We start from the raw sequence: 21,674 nt of genomic DNA on the forward strand, positions 1-21,674 counted from the left end.
TTGTTGTGCTTCATTTGCCACTTACATATAATTGCAAGCATTACAGCTGAAAGTGTGTGACACTTGTCTCGTGTCGTGGATGTGAATGGATGTCAGCTAACTTCATTAGTTGGTGGCTAGATCCACAGATGGGTGTTTCTAATGCACAGGTTTGAAATATGAATATAAATCATTTTGTGTATTTTGAAATGTGTATTTTGCAGGTGTCAAAAGTAGTGTCATTTGTCACAAGATATGAAAGAAATTTTAAAAATAGTATTTAGAAAACATATAAAGCCCTTGTAGTGTAGAGCTACTTGAACAGTCCAGTGCTGCAATAACCAGCTCATGAGACCATTCAATGATTAAAATTGATCAGCAACTGATTACATTGGAGGCTTCTGATCAGACCTGTAGGATTCTTACAGCTATGCACCAGTCAGAAGAAACAAGGATGTTGCTCATTTGAAAGGTTATCATCTACTTTCTACTGTACATCCAGTCACATGTCCTTATATCATCAGTTGGTCAAGTCTGTAGCCATTCAAAGCCTAGGACAAAAAAACAAAAAACTACTAGGCCTACTACTGCTACTGCTACTACTAAGAAGTTGCTGCTGTTGTTCTGCTGTAGAATCTGCGTAAAATCTGTTGTTCATGGATGTTTGGAAATTAGTATTTCAAACATTCAGTAGCCTAATACGTGCATTTTAAACAAGTATTTCCACCCAGTAGGCCTATATTGTAATGTCTCATATTTTGTTAAAGAGTAGGCCTATTTGTAATGCATAACACGATTTTGATATACTTTTGCCCAATTCTGACTACAGTATCTTAGGCCTATCACTTACAATTAATTGATTTCATAAGTCTGTGTCAGATTTGGTCTTTTCAGACTCTCCAGAAACAGCATAGTAGAGGACAAACAGCCTTTGACAAATATCGAATGATCACGTGTTATTCTGTTATAACACATCTAAATGGTGTTTTTGCTATGCTCTGTGTAATACTGCGTTATATTCTGTGTTTTGCCCCAAAGCAGAGATGTATTAGACAATATCTGACCAACAGCTTTTGCCATGGGAACCTTTCTTCGCGGTTATATCGCACCTTTAGCGGGACGGTTTTCGCGGGTGGACACACAGTGAACTTTCACCCCTCAAACTGACTTATTGTTTTGATTTAGCAGGTTAGCTTTTCACATCAATGGTGGCGAAACGGTTGGCGGAAAGAGAGAAAAACTAGTAGCGCTCTTTGGAGGATTGGCCCTAAATTTATAAAGCCAACGTAAATAATGAATGTGCTGATGGGGCACCAGCGCTGTTGTTGAAGCAGAAAAGATGATTTCTCCGAGATAAGCTAACGTTAGCTGGCTGGCTAACGTAGCGTACGTAGCGCTGGTAACAACATCATGATGAGGAACAGTGTGTAGGAGCGACCGACAAGACAACGGATCGCGCTGTTTTCCTGGTTGTCAACCCCAGATTGCCAGGATTATTCTGTCTGCCTGTCTGGATAGCTATACAACGGCTTTTCCCAATCGAAACAAGCTACATTTCACTGTCTGTCTTTGAATAGGTAAGTGCAAAGCTTTCGGAGGCCAGCTAACGTTAGTAATACTTTTAGTCCCAAATCTGATTGCTTGCATGTGTGATCTTTTGCTATCAAGACGGTTTTAGAGTTAATTTCCAGACCCCGTTCCTTTCCCGGCCCTTTTTGTTGGTTATAGTGGTTGTCACAATAATACATGTGGGAATGTCGTTGCAGTGTTGGACATTTGCATCACTGTCTTTCAATGGGCGAGGAAAAGCCGGACACGTTGGACTTTGTAAAGGATTTCCAGGAGTATCTCAGCCAGCAAACTCAACATGTGAACATGATATCAGGCTCTGTGAGCGGCGTCAAAGAGGCGGACGAGCTGCCAGCCGGTAACTGTCATTAACTGTTATGAGCGTTCCCATTTAGATTCAGCAATCTGTAAATGTAACACTGTTTATTTTGAAACTGTGACAATATGTTCTGTGAAGCTGAGAAATGCACCGTGACATCATTTGTAGCCATGATCTGATGTCCGGCTGTAAATAGTTAACAAAATTTGCTATTTCATGATTGTCTTAAGTCATTTCCTGCCAGAGTAATTAGACATGATCATCCTTATCCACGTGATCCTTCAATAAGTGTGTGATCAACTATCTTAGTATAGATTTGCTGAATCATGGGCGATTTTGTTTGTTGACATAAACGTTATTGCCAGTGTCCTGTTGTTATTGTATTGTGAAAGTCGTTGTTTGTCAGATTCAGTTATGGGATTAATAAAGAGCGACATGTCACATAGATGTAGCTATAAGAGCCAAAGAGTTAGACTACATAGTGTTTTGTAATCCTGTGGAATACCAGCTGCCATCCCTCACAGAAATTCATGAAAATCAGCTGTTCATGAAAATATGACACCACTGCTGAATCTATTTTTACCTGGATGGCAGATTAAAACCATAGTTTGTATCGTATCTAGCCTCCCCTTTTGCTTTACATTAATGATTGTGTCTGGCTGTTGTCTCTGTATGCAGACTGCAGTCAGAATGGGCTGGATCACCCATCAGTGGACATGTCGCTGGAGGACAGCTCGGGGATCCTGGTGGATGGCTTTGAGAGGACCTATGATGGCAAACTCAAGTGCCGTTACTGTAACTACGCCACCAGAGGCACGGCGCGACTCATCGAGCATATCCGCATTCATACAGGTTAGTGTTAATGGGTTCTGGGAACACCACACATGCTGTTTAGGTCCTGGTGATGGCCGAGGTTCAGAGCTTCCATCACTTCTATCAAATAACTATGACAAGGTTTTATTATTTAGCCTACTGGCTTATCTTTTCCCTCTTAATGTTTGTTTTCCTCAATCAAACAGGAGAGAAACCCCACCGCTGCCACCTGTGTCCTTTTGCTTCAGCCTACGAGCGCCACCTGGAGGCCCATATGCGATCTCACACCGGCGAGAAGCCTTACAAGTGTGAGCTGTGCTCCTTCCGCTGCAGCGATCGCAGCAACCTGTCACACCACCGCCGCCGACGCCACAAGCTGCTGCCGATGAAGGGCGCCCGCTCACTTTCCCATAAGAAGATGCTTAGTGTCTTGCAGAAGAAGGCCAGCTCACTGGGCTACGGCCGCCGGCTCCTCATCAACTTCAGCCCCCCTTCTATGGTGGTGCACAAGGCTGACAACATGAACGACTTCTCCCACGAGCTGCCCCACCTGCGCCAGGAGACGTATGATAACCAGAGTGGGGTGGGTGAGGACGGGAGCTCCAGGAACGAAAACCACCATCACCATGATATGGTCATGGACAACCCCCTGAACCAGCTGTCCACCCTGGCCGGCCAGTTGGCCAGCCTCCCCTCTGACTCACAGGCCCAGGCTCAGCCTCCCATGTCTCCCGGAGCCGAGTCTATGGTCGACGAGAAACCCTTCCTCATCCAGCAGCCGCACCCTGCCACGGCTCCTGTGGCCGTCTCGGCCAGCATGGCGCACGCCTCCTCCTCTTCCCCCATCACCCCAGAGCCCAGGGCCCCTTCCCACAGCAACTGCAGCCCCGGAGTGGGTCCCTGCAGTGAGCACAGCGGGTGCACCAGCACCCCTAGCATCACCAACAGCCAACCCAGCACCCCGGCCCCGGGCCTGTCCGCCCCGCCCCAGGACCCCCACATGCTGCATCACTGCCAGCACTGTGACATCTACTTCCCCGACAACATCCTCTACACCATCCACATGGGCTGCCATGGCTACGAGAACCCCTTCCAGTGCAACATCTGTGGCCACAAGTGCAAGAGCAAGTATGACTTCGCCTGCCACTTTGCCCGGGGACAGCATAAGTAGGGCTGAAAATCTTTTAAAGGACTTTTAAGGGACAGAGCTTGGTTTTATTAATTCCACAGTGATTTTATTTATTGCTGTTTAACTTAATGATTCTGGCCTTGATGTAGCCTAGCCTTTGGAAGTTTTTTGTACTGACTTTGATTTAGGAAAACCTTTAGAAAATGTCAACATGTAGATGGTTTCATTTTGTACAATTTAAGGTGCCCATTCAAGTGTATTACAAAGGGATGTAGTGATGGTAAAAAAAAAAAATCCTATCATAACAGTTTTAATTATCAACACTCCTTGAGTAATATCTAAACATTGCTTAGGTGATACGAACACAGGACTGAAACTGTTGACCTTAGAGTGATCTAACTTGAACCTTGTCTAAATTATTTCAGAGTGCTTGGTGCGTTACTAATATTTCTTTACAGTGCCTGACATATTCACTTTCTTGTGTGTCCTAGTAAGAGAGGATTGTTTATTTGTATATGAATGGATATTATGGTATAATATCCTCTACTTACTGTAATGGATTGGCCCAGAACCATAGAAAAAGAGTTTGGTCATTGTAGTTTTCAGTGGTAGCCATGATGGCACCAAAATTCTGCTCCATGAATGCTGCTAAGTAACTTTGGATTTAATGCCAGCTGCATTTTATAATGTATGCAACATGGCATCCATAGTACAACCTGGCCAGACTCTTTCTCTCGGTGGCTTTTGGTTGGCCAACAAAGATGTTTAACTGGGTTTTGTTAAACTTGCATTGTTTGTGAAGTTCCTCCACACAGTGCCCTTCCTTAACCAGCACCATGGCAACTTGACACACAGTTTGCTAAATGGGTGTTGCATAGCCTTTTAAATACCTTATGTCACATTCTGACCTTTTGATATTGTATTAGGTCACTTTGATATCCAGCATCTCCACTTTTAGAGCAGAATCACCATGTCTTGTGTCTCCTGTGAACACTGTTTTGTTCAGAATTGCCACGTAGCACCAGGGATGCCATGTTTTAGCCTTTGTGATAACACGCCTTGAGATTCCCCATTTATCATATGGATCTCAGTGCTTTTCTGAATATTTACTGAGTATTGTATTCTGAGTGGTTGGATAGATGTTCAGTGTCAAAAAAGTGAAATTATGTTGCAGTGAAGATTGCTGCTTTACCAAGGTTGTTCATTGTATTGGATACTGGTGTCTGTTGCTTAGCAACATGTGTGGAGAACATAGTTACTGTTTCTAGGACCAACTGCTTGTCACCATGCTTACCAGTAATAAGGGCACCCAGAAATGACTGCCTTATGTTCTCTCAGTGTGTCGTAGGTTGATAGAAAATGGTGAATGTTGAAGCGTTTTTGGCGATCACTTTCTCGCTCTGGGATGACAAATCATTTTATTGTGAGATGGATTAATCTTAACTAATTTATAAGTAAAGTGTTTTCTAACTGAGCTGCACTTTGTCTCTGGTGTTTTTATTTCCTCCTTCTCTGCATTCAAGAACTGAGTGACCAATAATTTGAGTGTTACTATGTGATGTTAAGTCAAGACTGACTTAATGGAATACACAAACAGATTATCTTTTGATGATGCTTTTAATCAGATAAAATGCTAGAGAAGAAAGGGCAGTGATTATAATTCAATGTCACAGTGAACAAAAGGGTAAGACCACTAATGATTGAAGCTGGTCATTGAAGGATCAAATTAAGCCTTGTCCTCCTTAGGAGCCCCATCATCCTGCTTCTCAAGGTCTGGGGAGGAGAAGAAAACAATGAAATGTATTTGTGGTAATGTTTTTTTCCCTACTGTATATTTATACAGAAAACAGCAACATTCTTATTGCTAACCTAATACGATACTTCCACTAATCTGCTATTGGTATCAAAACCAGGTACAAATGTCCGCTGACCTTTGAGTTGGATGGGACCCAGGACCAGAGTTTGGCTCTCGTGTGCTGACTCCAGGTCTCTGGCCTTGCGTTTGGAGCAGCCACGGCGGCAGCGGGAGTTGTAGTCAGAAGCTGGGCATATGAGGACCTTACACTGCAGGTACACCGACTCATGGGCTCGCAGGAACTGGAAGGCCTGGAATGTGAAACGGGCGAAGCTACGGGTACCGGAGTAGTAGGCGTAGTAGGTGTTGTCCCTCTGACATCTGAAGATGAAACAGAGCATTACTGGATGACACAGCGAGTGTGAATGGGTAAGAACAACACACAAGTTGGATAGTGTCACTGAGCCAGAAGAGGATGCTTGGGTACTTGTTTAAGTCAAGTCAAGTTTGTTTATTTATAAGCCCTTTATCACATGCATGTCTCAAAGGACTGTACAGAGAACGAGCCTAACTAGATCTGGCTGATCAACAATCAGCCATACAACAGAATGATACAAGACAAACATCAGAAAAAGCACAAGAGCACACAAAAGCAGATTTTAGCAAGATATAACAGCCCACCTATTCTACATATAGCCTAACATACCCCGCACCACCAGCCTTAGACCCTCACTAAGAGTTTAAATGTTTTCAACTTCCAGCGTTCATTATGCAAAACAGTGCATTCTTTCCTTTGAAAACAACAAGCAGTAAAGAGAGGTGTCTGGTAAATATGCAATCAGACATGTGCTTTACCTTTACAACCAGAGTGAGCAATCAAGCACTGCACGCTGTCTTTGGAAGTCTCTTTACCTTTATGTAAAACTTTCTGACCGATCCTCGTCACCATGTCATCTTACCCGTTACGGACGAGGTAGTAGGGTCTGGTGTGGAAATCATGGGGCGAGGGCGAGGCCACACACGTGTCGAGGAAGAGGACCAGGCTGCTGTCATCCCTCCTCAGGTTCACTTGGACATACATGTTCTGGTTGAGGGTCACTGTGTATGGAACTTCAGTCACCTGATAGAAGAGAAAACGCAAAACCAAAATGTCAGCCTGTTTGTTCTCCCATTAAAACTGTGTACAATGCAGACAAGAGTGCGCTAATTTATACATTTTCGATGAATAGTCATAGATTGTCTCTGGGTGAGATTTTATTCAAGTCCTTAAGTTGAGCACCTATAAATCACCTTATCTTTACAAACTGGGGGAAAAAAAAAACCACTTTCTCATACCTTATAGTAAAAGCTGCTGGAGGTGTAGAAAGCCATGCTGCCATTGAATCTGCCTGTGCCTGTTATGCTGCTGTTGCCACCGTCACGGGCAACGTACATGATCTGGACCGTTGTGTCTTGCTCCATTCGACAGTTCACGTTCAGCTTCAGGTGAGACTGGCGTGTGATCTCACCGTAGCTGGAGGTGTACGCACGGACAGCGTTGGTGTACACAACTCTGCCATTCTCAAACTGTTCAAGGTAGAACACAGTGAAAATAATCACACTCAGCTCAATCTTCCACTGAGCTAAATAAAGTCCTGCCATCTCAGTACGTTGTTGGGGAATGATCCTAAACTACAGCAGATTGTTCCTGTCTTCCAGAAGGTGATGGGTTGCCTACCTTTCGAATGGTGCCACAGGTGTTGATGGGGAAGTTGAAGATCACTTGGTATCTGGAAACCTGGGGCCTGCAGTACTGGTCGTTCAAGTACAGATTGTTGCCGTCATAGCCCAGAGAGTTCAGGTAGGACTTCTCAATCACAATGTTCATGTTGTCCGAGGAACACTCCACACGACCTGACGAAGCACAAGATGTTTACAAGAGCTTGATTGATGTTTAGGATGAAGGCCAAAGATTCACCTACACAATGTTTAACTTGATGGATTTTCTTTGGTTTTGATTTAAGAAGAGGAAGCAATGCAATGACCCTTTGTTCTGGTTGATTTTAGGATCTATTTTTAGGATGGCTTTTAAATAAAAAACACAGGAACTGAGTCAATCCAGGTCAAATGTCCTGACAAACATTTAACACACGTAAGACAAACTCAAAATTGCTTGATAATGACAGTATTTAACTTTGTAAGTCTGTGTTTCATAGTGATTTAGTCTGATTAATCTAATTTCCTGACATGAGAAAAATCCAATGTCCCATACAGATGACTTAAGCCACAGTAATCTTACCTGAGCTTGACGGAAGAGAGCTAGTGAACTCAGCATTGAACCCTCGGCCAACCACAGAGCTGTCACTCCGGAAGAGCACAGTCATGTAGTTGGAGGAGGAGTGGAAGGAGTCCAGAGTGCCGTTTTCGCACACTTTCCCCAGAGGTCGTGAATTGAGAGATGACCCATCGTAGACTGCAATGTAGTCACAGAAGCAGCAGTTCTCCAACCTGGGTGCAAAAACATAATAAAGTCATCAGAAGGGTGACAACTTAAAGCAAAACTCAAAATATAATTAATAGTTCAAATGTACAATACCACCTGATTGAATGTACTATGTTTTTCATTATCTTAAAGCATTTTGATCTAAAGGCTTATGCTTAAATGCTTGAAATGTGTTTCTTAGACAGTGAAGTTGAAGTGAATAGTGAAGTTGATGCCTATGTATGAATTTCTTTCCAAAGCCTGTCCCTTTCCATCAAGGCAAAGGGTGGCTACTTTAAAGACTCTAAAATATAAGATAGTTTTGATTTGTTTATCACTTTTTTGGCCACTGCATAATTCCATTTGTGTTATTTCATAGTTTTGATGTCTTTACTATTATTCTAAAATGTGGAAAATAGTAAAAATAAAGAAAAATGTGCCGTGTCCAAACTTTTGACTGGTAGTGTATACTGGATCAGATGAGAGCCTAATTCTATTCTGCGGGAGTATTAGCATAAGTAAATAATCAGAATGAGATGGATATATAATTTCTTTTGTCACACTTCATTTGTAATTAACACCATAATGCCGGTGTTCACATATAATCATGATCGCCAAACACCCAAAAAAGCAGTCTGTTCTTCACTCACTGCAGGTCGGTGATTGACAGGAAGATTCTTTGGCCATAGGAAGCTGTGAGGTGCCACACACAGTAGGCGTTGTCGTGGTAGTAGCTGGGGTAGTAGGGGCTGGAGAAGGACCCAGAGCCATGCAGGGAGCCTCCGCATGCTGAAGGAGGGCAAGATAGCATGAGTCTCTGTTACAGGTTTCAATCAAAGCCATCTGAGGTTTGAGATTGTATTTGTGCATTTGCAGCAGGCTCATTACAATTGATGAAATACCTGTGGCTGGCACGTCAGTTGTGATTGGGCAATAAGCTGTGTGATGGAAAAACAAGGGATTCAGCATCACTTGGGTGGAAACTGACCAGTGGCTTTTTATGCTGAGCGTTGAGGGACAGGATACTTACAGTAGAAGTCATAGCAACAGTTGCCATTGTATTCACAAGAGCTCGAGCAGGAGCAGTTTCCCAGGTGCCTGCCACAGTTGTAACGACACGAGGGCCGAGCTGGGAGACATAGGAGGACATTGCAACGCGTTACTAATCACACTTTACTGCTTGCAGACTTAAAAATGATAGGTCAATTTATTCATTTAGGTTGCAGAGAGGTTGAAATACCAGTCGTGGGTCTCACAGTGCTGGCTGCTGCACAGAAAGCTGCATGACAGAGAGATGTGCATAAATTGGTCATTATCTGAACCAAACCCACAAATTGCATACTTTTACTCCTCTTCTTCTTACCGTGTAATACATAAATTCAGATACACATACTGTTTATTCTGCAATCATGAGCAACAAGGGGCAATGTCATGTGGGTCAGCGCTGACACACCATTACACAGGAATTTGACAGGCTGATTGCTCCAGCAAGAGCGAGGCGCAGAGCCTGGTAATGCTGTTGATTTGTTGGACTTGGCACTTACAGTTGTAGTCATAGCAACAGTTGCCATAGTATTGACAAGAGCTCGAGCAGGAGCAGCTTCCCAGGTGCCTGCCACAGTTGTAACGACACGAGGGCTGATCTGGGAGACATAGGAGGACATTGAAATACTTAGCGACAGTTAATTATCAGGTACTTCAAGGTAAATGAACTGCCGCTGGAGAGGTTTTCATACCTGTGACTGGTCCCATTGTGGTGGTTGGGCAGTAAGCTACATGATAGAGAGGTGGGAATAACAATGAGGTCAATAACTCAACCAATATCACTATTTTGATATTTTCACCCTCAGGGTTTAGAGTCAATAAACAGGTGGCTGTCACCTGTGTCGAGCTGATGGTTACTTACTGTTGTAGTCATAGCAACAGTTGCCATAGTACTGACAGGAAGATGAGCAGGAGCAGCTTCCTAGGTTCCAGCCACAGTTGTAACGACACGAGGGCTGAGCTGTAAGACATTGGAGCACACAGCTTTTACTAAATTATTTACAGTTCACTTTAAAGAGAAATTAATTAGATGGAACAGTCATTTTCAGACATTTAGGTTAGAGAGAGGTTCAAATACCTGTGGTGGGTCTTGGATCCGCAGTGGTGGCTGGGCAGTAGACTATGTGAAAGAAAGATAAGAATAACATAGAGGCCAGACCGTGAACCTTAGACGTATTAATTTTACACTTTCACTCCTCTTCTTCTCCTCTTCTCCCCTACTTAGCATCAACATACTGTTTTTTTTTCCAGTGAAAGGTGACATGTCATGTCACCTTTCACACCTCATTATACGGGAAAATGACAAGCTGTGATTGCTCCAGTAAGGAATACTACATTTGCCATCAGGATTTAATGATGATGAGAAGGAAGCTGTCAATGCTCATGAACTGCTGAACACTTACAGTTGTAGTCATAGCAACAGTTGCCATAGTACTGACAGGAAGATGAGCAGGAGCAGCTTCCTAGGTTCCTGCCACAGTTGTAACGACACGAGAGCCCAGCTGGGAGACAAAGGTTAATTGATAAAAGTTTACTTCAAGGAGAAATATGCTGTTATTTGTTGGAACTTTGCTTGTAGTCATTTAGGGAGGTTAAAATACCTGTTGGTGGTTCTGTTGGTGGTTCTGTTGGTGGTTCCGTTGGTAGTTGCGTTGGTGGTTGCGTTGGGCAGTAAGCTACATGACAGAGAGATTAGAATAAGGTCAGTATCTCAACCTAACTTACTTTTTAGAGGCTTTCTCCTATCCTTCTCACTGTAGATAATTTTCTTGCTGAGTGGATCAACAAAACATTAACACTATGGAGAGAACTTTTTTGGAGTGTTTTACTCCAGTTACACTCTGGATAGAGAGGTAGGAATAATAATGAGGTCAGTAACTCAACCAATCTCACTATTTTGATACTTTCACCCTCAGGGTTTAGAGTCAATAAACAGGCAGCTGTCACCTGTGTCGAACTGATGGATACTTACTGCTGTAGTCATAGCAACAGTTGCCATAGTACTGACAGGAAGATGAGCAGGAGCAGCTTCCTAGGTTCCTGCCACAGTTGTAATGACACGAGAGCCCAGCTGGGAGACAAAGGTTAATTGATAAAAGTTTACTTCAAGGAGAAATATGCTGTTATTTGTTGGAACTTTGCTTGTAGTCATTTAGGGAGGTTAAAATACCTGTTGGTGGTTCTGTTGGTGGTTCTGTTGGTGGTTCCGTTGGTGGTTCCGTTGGTGGTTCTGTTGGTGGTTCCGTTGGTGGTTCTGTTGGTGGTTCCGTTGGTGGTTGCGTTGGTGGTTCCGTTGGTGGTTGCGTTGGTGGTTCTGTTGGTAGTTCCGTTGGTGGTTCCGTTGGTGGTTCCGTTGGTGGTTCCGTTGGTGGTTGCGTTGGTGGTTCCGTTGGTGGTTGCGTTGGTGGTTCTGTTGGTGGTTCCGTTGGTGGTTCTGTTGGTGGTTCCGTTGGTGGTTCCGTTGGTGGTTGCGTTGGTGGTTGCGTTGGTGGTTCCGTTGGTGGTTGCGTTGGTGGTTCTGTTGGTAGTTCCGTTGGTGGTTCTGTTGGTGGTTCCGTTGGTGGTTCCGTTGGTGGTTCTGTTGGTGGTTGCGTTGGTGGTTGCGTTGGTGGTTCCGTTGGTGGTTCCGTTGGTGGTTCCGTTGGTGGTTGCGTTAGGCAGTAAGCTACAGACAGAGAGATTAGAATAAGGTCAGCATCTCAACCTAACTCACTTTTTAGAGGCTTTCTCCTATCCTTCTCACTGTAGATCCATTTTCTTGCTGAGTTGATGAACAAAACATTAACACCATGGAGAGAACTTTTTTGGAGTGTTTTACTCCTGTTACACTCTGGTCTTACTTTCATAGTCTGGGCAACAGTTCCCTCCCAGGTATTCACAGCCAGTGGCACAAGAGCAGTTCCCAACCTGGTAGCCACAGTTATATCTGCAGGAACCTCCAGCTACAGCGAGAACAGACAAAACAATGATCAGTTTCCAACAGTCTAGGTTTCTGTGTAGTTTTGATGGGATGTTTTGTTGTTGCTGTTGTTCTTTTTGCATCTGTCATGAGCAGTAATATAATAATCATTTAAAGAGCATCAAACTGGCGAAATTACATATTTTGTCAAATATGTAATAATCTCAGTCACAATCACAGTGACTTACCCACGACACGGTACTCAGCATGAAATCCTTGGTAGGCGAAGCTGCCGTCACTTTTGAAGCGCACAGTCAGGTAATAACCGGTGGAGTGAAAGGTGGCGTTCTGCCTGCCGCACAGTGTCCCCAGAAGCCTGTGATTGATGCTGGGGCCATCATAGACATAGATGGCATCATATCTGCAGCTGTAGTCTGCCTCAAGACTGTGATCAGAGCACAAGAAGTACAGAGGGTGAAAGTTAAAGTAGCACAGACAACACAGAAACAGTAGCAGTGACTGGGGACTCCATAATATCATGGAAGCTTCACTTTCATCTTACTTCATCACAGGTATCATTAATCTTACAATCTGAATCAGGTGGTTAATGACACACATCTCCTTTGATCATTCTAGGAGGAGAAAAAAAAATATCATATACATATTACAGAAGAAAGTCCGAACTGCTGGTCCTATCGCATCTCTCTTAGGAATTATGCAGAACTAATTGCACAAAAGCATCAGAACTGTCAAAATTTAAATAGTTTAACGGCCTATGTGTTTAATGTGTTTAAGAGTATAGCCTATTAGCGTTATTACTGAGAAGCAATATGGATATTATAAGACAAGAAAAGAATAGCTTTCAATCAAATCAAATCAAAGATAGACAATGGGCCGAGGTCGCAGAGCATGTCAGATAAATGTCAGAGAAATTAATGTCATCAGCAGCACCAGTTTCATTAATCTTTCGATCATTACATTTTGGTTTTCACCTTCATGGACAAAAACTTTAAGTATGGCGGCCATTTCAGTTCGAAAATACCTGATCTTTTTTTAGAAGAGTTTCTAAATTTTGACCAGGTTCTGAGCTGTCCTAAAGTTCACACACACAATTTAGGATTTCTTTAGGACCCTTCTGTAGTATCCAAATCCTAAATGCCTTTAAGATAAGACCAAGGTCCTAGCTTAAGTTAACTGGTCCTACCTGGTTCTGTAATGGCAAAAGTCTTAAGTACTGTCCTAAAGTCAGATAGGACAGGATTTCAGACTTGGTACTTTTCTGTAATATTCAAACAGATGAACAGTACATGCTTACTTCACAGATGGGAATTCCAGCTCTATAATTTGACTGCCTGGTGTGATGAACCATACACAGTCTACGTTGTATGGGTAGTTCTCTGGATAGTTGGGGCTGTCAAAGTGGCCTGTGCTGCCGTACAGGTCGCCACCACAGCGTGCAACTGAAGAGACATAACATGAAGTTTCTGATCAATTCAAAATCAAGTACTGGAAATTAAAACATGGACACAGATTAAAACATGTTATTTGGTATGATACTGGTCATGATGTGTGGTGTGACAGTGAGTAATTTGTTCATACGGTTCATATACTTCAACACTTGTTATCATTATATCAGCGACAGCTGAAATTAGTTACACACTTGACAAAAAGCATCATCAGTAAGACAGACATTGTAGGATGACCAACATTTTGTCAGAAGTCACAAATCAGAAGCTTGAGAAGGAATGAGAATGACAAAATGCCTCCTAAAGAATAAGGAAAAAAAGATTCTAATTGTTTTTTAAATAGATACAGTAATAATAGTACAGACACAATCACTGTGAAAATTAAGTTGGAAGAATGTGTGACAGAGAATTTGAACCAAGCAAACTGATCAACTGTGTTTGATCAGCATTTTTGAGCTATTTAACTTCGTTTAAAAAATGACAGACCTCAGATTTTTTTCATTATTCTCTGACTGCTTGCTGGTTTGGAAAAAGAAATAGTAAGTCACAAATGATTTTGAGAAATAAACCTAGAAACACAATCTGACAAGATGCAGTTTATTTTGGTGATATCTGTTGTACCTGTTTGAGAAGCATGAAGTCCTAAGGTTTGATCTGGATAAGCTGGTTGCTCAGTTGGTGGATATGAGGCATCCGTCAGATCTGTTGTAAGCAATGGATATGTTGAAAAAAATAGACACTAAAAGGCTAGTGACAGCGCAAGTAACACATGCTGTATGTCAAATTACACTTTCCTATGCTGGTCAGAGATCCTATCTATCCAACTATAATATACTGAGTAAATGGAGTTGCATCTGTTGGCTGAAACTGAAGGCAAAGCCATTTGGGTGGAGACAGGGCCAATGGCATTGTGGACACATGCAGATCAGTCAAACTCACCTGATGTTGTCTGCCCTGAAAAAAGAAATGAAAGACTGATGTTATCAATGAGCAGTTCCTTTTTAGGAAAGGTATGTCATTAACAGAGGCAAACACAACACTAAGAAATCACTATGCCATACCTTGCACGCCATGTGAGGTGATCACGCCGCAGAGAACCAAGAGAGTCCACATCGTTATGTTTCCACCTTCCAACATGCTTCAGATGCAAACCCTGATGTCTTATATACCCAGCAGCCCACTTGGAGGCTTCGATACAGCAGCCATAAAGTTTCTGATGTCACTGAATGTGGCAATTTCCTCAGTAATCAATGTTCATGAGAAACCAACACTTGGTTAACCATCATAAAGTATGTACGCAAAGGCAATAATTGTTCACCACGTAGCTTCAGAAGCTTCAGGGAGTGTTTTAAGGTATTTGCTTAAAACGTCTGATAGAACTTCATGGAAGGTTTGGGAACACACCATAAGCACATGCAGTAATAAAAGATACACTATCATGATCTTAAGTTAGTTTTAAGTCTCAGATTTTTAAATTAACAAACATTTACTGAACTTTTTTTGGCCAGAGGAAGAGCATTTTGTATCCAAAATTGAATATTATTCCCCTTTAAGAACTGTTAAAGACAACTGAATACATCCAAAGGAAAAAAACATTTTTTAATTTTGAAATAGCTTTTCATGAATACACAAATCAATAAACTTGAGAATACATGCAACAATTTACTTTTAAATGGCTAAAAAATGATGTATTATATATATGCTGATGTTCTGCAACAAGTGTCAGTCAGACTGTCAATAAGAAGTAGAAAAAGTAAAAGCTGCTTTCATTTTTTTAATTCATTTCATTGCTTCTCTTGTAGGCAAATGGGATTTTAGGGAAATATAGCCTCTTTTTGGGTTCAATTTCAGTTTTACTGCATGGAGACACTTTACTTTGCATTATTAGTTTACTACTTTAACAATATTTAGAAAAGACTAAACCAGGGCCATAAAGCACTCAGATAACACAACGTCTCTCTTTCTGATGGGAAAATCTAGTTCGTCCTGTCCTGTTGAATCAGGTGTGAGTGAAGGATTTTCCTCATTAAGTTCACGGATGTCACCTTTTAGTGACGAGTACAAATTGCTTTGCGTAATATCTCTCTTCTTGCCCGCAAAGAACACTTGAAAGTTGTGTGCTCTTTTCCCAGGACATGTCAGGTATGTTAGCCTTTTGGCAACTATTGTAACTACAGTGACAACATGTGACTTTGACAGTGACGTGTGTGTGTGTGTGTGTGTGTGTGTGTGTGTGTGTGTGCGTGTGTTTGTTTTTGTACCTCTATTCTTGTTAAAACAGAGTGAGGGAGAGAGAAACAGATGGTGTAATCTTTAGAGCGGGCACATTTTAGGGGTAAAGATAAGGGTTGGGGTTACGGTTAGATGTGGGGTCATATGATACACATATGATGACATTTTGCTATTTCATGACACATCAGACACATCAGTCTCTCTCTCTCTCTCTCTCTCTCTCTCTCTCTTTCATAATAGTGTAAGCATACAGGTACCACTTGTTTGACCCCTAAGTTGAACAAAATTACAAAGAACATGCATACTTTATCAACAACGCTTCTCCCACTTAACAAACAAACAACGCTACTGTATGGTGACATTTCAGTGACTCAATCTCAAAGGACGAAAAACACAAACAAGCCACCAACTTTCCCACCGCGTCCCACTCCCCCATTGTGAAAGTGAAGCTCTCTTTTTTTCTCCCCATCCACTCTCCCCCTCCCTCCCCCTCCAGGATATGCTTGCATCACAGTGCTAAGTCAACACGTTACTGGAAGAGGGACATAGGGTGGTCTCTCTCCTCTCTCTGTCTGACCTATTTATCTCGCGGCAGCCCATCAGTACAAAGCGAGCTGTGAGTCACGGCAGCAGAGCCCCTGACTCAATGCTGCGTTGGTTAATCAGTAACCAGAGTGGGAGATCTGGCTGGCTGGCTGGGTTAAAGCAGGGGAGCAGAGCAGCGGGGAGCTCACTCACCACCTCACTCACAGCAGCAGCAGCAGCAGCAGCAGCACACGGTAAGAGCAACTCTAAGCTCAATCTGGTAATTGTCTTTTGATAGTGCAGTGCAGTGATTTATACTCATCACAAAGAGTTGGGATAAATGTTTAGATTCCTACGTTTTATGTGACTCTTAATAACCGAGTGCAATTTAATCTTCATAACCATAAAATAATAGTCTAAATGTCTGTTAACTGTCTCTGAGGGAAACTCAAACAACACTTTTAGTAGAATTTGAGGGTTTTTCTACTTGATTAAAACTATTAGTGCGACTAATTATTTCCTCTGAAGTTGTCACTTCACCACAAAGCCTTATCTTCAAGACAAGGTTATTATAGATCAGTACGGTCAAAAATTCAGTCTAAAGTCTGGAGAGGGAAGCAACTAGACCGTCAGTGATTCTGTTATCTTTGCCTCGTCTGTGATCAGTGAGGTTGAGACTGAATCAGCCATGTTTTTTGACCTCTGTGATCGAGCCATCGGTACAGGTGGGCTGGCTGTGTATGAGAGCATTTGAGTGTACAGGTTTTATTGATCAGGAGCCAAGGCCATGTCCTGTGGTACATGTCCAAATAGAGGAGACTCATGTGTTTGCTCATCTCCTCCAAGAGTCCATCAGTCCACTCTCCTGCTTGTTCACATCCAACTCAAAGGATAAAGTCCTATTTTTATGTAAAGGCACTTATTCGAAGTATACTCTTTCTTGGACATTTAGTTTAATACATCCATATGGTTTCTATAAGAGTGAAAGTTGTCAGCTGAACACAGAAAGCCTACTCCAGGCTACTCCAGGCTTGTACTACTCTAAACAGTGTTTCCTCCTGAATTCATTCAGAGGAAACATTCATTCAGATATGAGCCGCTCCAGTAACAAAACTACCATCAGCAGTTGAGAAAATGAAATATCTCAAGAACGAACAAATGTGCAGCCACTTGTTAAAACTATAGCTTTTATCAAAAATAATATCACTAAATAGAAAGTTTCAGTGCTGAAACCTGCAGTGAAACCAAAACTGGGACCAAATCAGAATGAGAATTTTTTTTTTTTTTTACCTCCAACCACCACTTTTCTAAATAAAATCAGAATATACTCTATACTGTTAGTGGTCAATCCATTTTGGAAGGTTTTTTCAAACAATTTTTTTTTTTTTTTTACAATTTTTCAATATAAATTGTTTACATATATCCAAATTAGTCATGTAATTTGTATGTAGTCATATAATCATGGCAAAGTAACTAAAGGATCTTCTAGCCATAATTTCAAGTGTGAACAGTTTTGCAGTATGTTTGGCGATAATTTCAGCATATGAATTTGTTTGTTGATTGCTTAAGTATACTCAGTCTGTCGACTAAAGGCCTTATCCTAAATGCTGCTTTAGCAACAGCTAATGGAGATCCAAATAAACAATGATTAATATCCAAATGAAACATCCACCTTATTTTAGTGAATGTTCTTCTGCACACACACAAACACACAAACACATGCATACACACACACACACACACACATTGATGCTCTTCATTAACTATGCGACTTCTATTGCAAAGAGCAATGCCTGCTCTCATTCACTGACCACCAGGAGAGAAGACACACAAAGAGCAATGAATCAATCATTGACACGCCGCTCTGTGCCTAGAGTCCCTGCCAGCCAATCCTGTCAGAGATGGAAAACCAGATCCAGCCAGATTTCTGTCTAAAGCCACACTAATAGTGATGTATCATTCACAGAACCCCCATAGTCTGTGTTCCCATGCTTAACAAGCCTTCAGGAGACAGTTAACAATGTAATAGAAAATTCGGTGGGTTGATGTACACAAGCTCATTCATCTTAAGCTGATAAAATGTGTCTCTTCCACAGAAGAAACCACTGTAAGGTGATTTATCAGCGAAGGTAAAATGCAGAGACTGTGGCCCCCTGCTCTCCTCCTCTGCCTCCTACTATGCTGCAGCCTCTCAGGAAGTCATGCCAACCGTGTCTACGTTCACCCCTTCTATCTGTTTGCCGCCGACAACGTCAGCTGTGTGACGCTGCAGTCCCAGACTGCCAAGCCTCTGGAGACACTTCCTGTTGCCCCCCTCGACAACGAAGTCCTGACGCCGGACAGCAGGGACCTGTCAGACCAAGATGGGCAGAGGCAGAACATCACCCAGAGGACGGCGGTTCTGGCAGAGCTCTTGAACTCTCTGGGCCTGAGGATGTACCAGGCTCTCAGCACCAAGCAGCGCGGCAACAACACCCTCCTCTCTCCGGTGAACACCTACGGCTCCCTCGTCACCTTCTACCTGGGAGCCTCCATGAAGACCGCGAGCTCATACCAGGTTCTTGCTTTTGATTTGTTGTCAAACAATTCTTACGGTGCAAGTGGAGAGAGGGCATTGCTGTAAAATACAATGAGTCAATGCTCAATTTGGTAGTGATATATTCCAATAAGGCTTTGGGACAAGCATATGCAGCAAACTTTAGCCTACTGATTCTTTACCATCTTGAATGAATGATTGATGTAGCCTATTGGAGCATAAATTTAAAGTTTTTCATACAATCCTAGGCCTTTCTATCTGATCATGAGGCCTTGTACTTTCACGCTACAAAGAATTAAAATTGATCCCAACCCAATCCTTTTCTTGCCAGCTTCTATTGGGCCTGAACAGAGACACTGACCGAGAGGACTGCGTGTCGTTAGTGGACGGGCACAAAGTTCTGAAGACCCTGCAGAGCATCGACTCTCTGGTGGACGATGGACCCAAAGACGAGATCAGCACCCAGGTCTGGGCCTTCACTCGCCGAGATGCCCGCCTATCGGAGGACTTCATTCGAGGCACGCAGGACTTCTCGAACATGTCTTTCATCCGTGGCGTGGACTTCTCCGTGCCTCAGGAGGCAGAGGAGCTGGTGAACAGCTTCGTGGAGAAGACGTCAGACGGGAAGGTGAAGAGCGTCTTCAAAGATCTGAGCTCCAGCACCAACCTTCTGTTCATCAGTTCCTTCAGCTTCAAAGGTCTGTCTTTCTGCTAGTCTCTTCTTTAGACCACTGTAAAGTTGGTTTCCACAGCACAGCAAGGATCTAAAGTATAACTCTACTAGAGCTAGACCACATAATGTAAACACATACTGTATATCAATGCTTTGGTGAATCTTTATCCCATGTGGATCAATCTTCATCCCGTTTACCAAGATGATAACATTCAATCAACTAGGCAGTGTTCCAGTATTTCTTTATCCACGACTTACTAGCACACTGTGTCTCACCAAAGTTTGTATTTGGGCTAGATAACATTTTTCAGGGCAGTATTGTAATTAACGTTTTCATTTTTCACCCTGGGGCAGATGAAGCACTTATGATCATTGTTAGAATTCCTTAATTTCATATGTCAAGGGATTAGACTTTGTGCAGTCACCATATGCAATTCACAGTAACATAGGAGCAACCCAGATACTATAAAAAATGAAAATACTACCAACCACAATGCTTAGAGTCCTTACCTGAGGGTGTTTCTTGGCTGTGTCTACTTAGGCAACTGGAGGACAGCCTTCCAACCAGAGAGGACCTCGCTGCAGGAGTTTCATGTGGATGAAACAACCACAGTGATGGCTCCTCTGATGACCCACACGGGTCATTACCACTACCTGAATGACAAGGTAAATCTTTGTTTGGCACATTTGTATTTTTTGTTCGTTTCATTTGTGATTTCATATGTGGGATTAAGTGTGAATCCTGGAGGTGGGATAGCTCAAATCTTCCTCACTCACGGGCCATAGCTCCTCTATTACCCTTACCTGTAAATTAATTCTCCAATTTCATGACTGGTCCTCATCATTGATAAGTATTTTTGTATTATATTACTATGAAGGCGCGGCAGTGCACAGTTGTGAAGCTGCCTCTGAGTAAGCGGTCCTACATGTTCTTGGTCCTGCCTCATGAAGGGGCCAACCTCCACGACCTAGAGGCCAAGCTTCGCACTGACGTCATCTCTGGATGGCACCAGAACCTCAAGGAAGGGTGAGTCTATTGCCTTTTCAAAACCTTAACCTGAAATCCAGATCCAGTATTCCATGTAGCCAACGCCTATTGCTGTCATTCACAGTATGACAAGTTGAAGGGCTGGTACTCTGAAGCATCTCTCATCTTTTGCCATCTTAAACTTTGGGAATCTGTGTTACATTGTGTGTCCATTTTTGAATTCTTTTTCAATTTTTCAATGACTTTTCCCTGACTTAAAGCAACATTTCCATGACCAATAATTGAGACTATGTTCAAATGGCACATTTTGGTTGGATAGCTTATTCTAATATCCCAGGTCTTATTTTGTCTAATTGTTTTGGCAACTTGTCACATGGGACTTAAGGAATTTTGAAATGTATATTTTAGATTATTACACAAAGGTTCCTAGATCTACCAGCATCAAAGCTTCATGATAAACATCTGTCAACTGTTTACAAACAAAGTTCCATGACATTTCTAAAACCTTTTTGACATGTATCATTTTCCATAAGTTTTTCCAGGCCGGAAAACACAACTTTGAAATTCAATTGCTTTTGGTTTTTAAGTGTTTTTCCATGAGCCTGGATATATGTGCTACTTTATTTGCTCCAGGTAAAAAGACCTTAGTCGGTAACTGTCTATCAGCCCCTCAGTCAGTCAATCAATAATGTGTTATCATATCAACATGGAGCTATGGATTTTTAGAGAGAGGGTGAGACAACCCCATTTCAGCTCAGCTACGTTTCAGCAGAAATTTACAAACTGTCTCCCCCTCTGTCCATCCACCCAGTCTGTTGGAGCTATCGCTGCCTAAGTTCTCCTTGTCATCTGTGACTGATCTGCGTGGCCTGCTGACCGACATGGCTGCAGAAATAGAGACCAAACTGATGGGCTCCCAGGCTGAATTCAACAGACTCAGCACCACCAAACCCTTCGCTATAGATAAGGTGAAATAGACTGGATGGTCGTCTCGTCAAATTACAGAAATCTATCACTGTGTATGTGTATGTGTGTGTGTCATTAACTCATCCCTATCTCCTCTCAGGCGTTCAACAAGGTGTTGTTTGAGATGTCAGAGGAAGGGGCAGAACCTCAGAACAAGAACCAGGAGGCGGGCGTGCCTCTGAAGCTGTCCATCAACCGGCCGTTCTTCTTTTCTATCACAGAAGGAGATTCTAATGCCATCCTTATGTTGGGCAAGATTACCAATCCTACACTCTAAAGT

The 21,674-nt window shown here is 42.5% G+C and overlaps 3 protein-coding genes across 4 annotated transcripts; 2 read left to right on the forward strand and 1 right to left on the reverse strand.

Moving 5' to 3' along the window:
- Positions 1–1,188: 1,188 nt before the first annotated feature.
- Positions 1,189–5,266, forward strand: ikzf5 (IKAROS family zinc finger 5). 2 transcript variants are annotated; one of them, XM_071911685.2, is made up of 4 exons: positions 1,189–1,556; positions 1,746–1,906; positions 2,546–2,719; positions 2,887–5,266. In XM_071911685.2, the coding sequence occupies exons 2-4, from the start codon at positions 1,774–1,776 to the stop codon at positions 3,849–3,851; spliced, it is 1,272 nt and encodes a 423-aa protein (XP_071767786.1). In that variant the 5' UTR covers positions 1,189–1,556; positions 1,746–1,773; the 3' UTR covers positions 3,852–5,266. The 2 variants fall into 2 exon arrangements, with proteins under 2 accessions (XP_071767786.1, XP_071767787.1); XM_071911686.2 differs by lacking the exon at positions 1,746–1,906.
- A 141-nt stretch (positions 5,267–5,407) lies between these two features.
- On the reverse strand, positions 5,408–9,826 carry cuzd1.1 (CUB and zona pellucida-like domains 1, tandem duplicate 1). The gene is made up of 12 exons (XM_078288883.1): positions 9,802–9,826; positions 9,610–9,708; positions 9,306–9,344; positions 9,096–9,194; positions 8,968–9,003; positions 8,716–8,854; positions 7,883–8,091; positions 7,322–7,497; positions 6,940–7,170; positions 6,564–6,724; positions 5,741–5,985; positions 5,408–5,582 (listed from the first exon to the last, which is right to left on the reverse strand). The coding sequence occupies exons 1-12, from the start codon at positions 9,815–9,817 to the stop codon at positions 5,536–5,538; spliced, it is 1,497 nt and encodes a 498-aa protein (XP_078145009.1). The 5' UTR covers positions 9,818–9,826; the 3' UTR covers positions 5,408–5,535.
- Positions 9,827–18,365: 8,539 nt separating this feature from the next.
- agt (angiotensinogen) lies at positions 18,366–21,671 on the forward strand. Its single transcript, XM_071911698.1, has 6 exons — positions 18,366–18,788; positions 19,099–19,465; positions 19,982–20,106; positions 20,319–20,467; positions 21,240–21,396; positions 21,495–21,671. Exons 1-6 carry the CDS (start codon positions 18,366–18,368, stop codon positions 21,669–21,671), a joined length of 1,398 nt encoding a protein of 465 aa, XP_071767799.1.
- The last annotated feature ends 3 nt before the right edge of the window (positions 21,672–21,674 follow it).

Source organism: Centroberyx gerrardi, chromosome 15 (genome assembly GCF_048128805.1).
Source record: "Centroberyx gerrardi isolate f3 chromosome 15, fCenGer3.hap1.cur.20231027, whole genome shotgun sequence".
Taxonomy (NCBI): Eukaryota; Metazoa; Chordata; class Actinopteri; order Beryciformes; family Berycidae; genus Centroberyx; species Centroberyx gerrardi.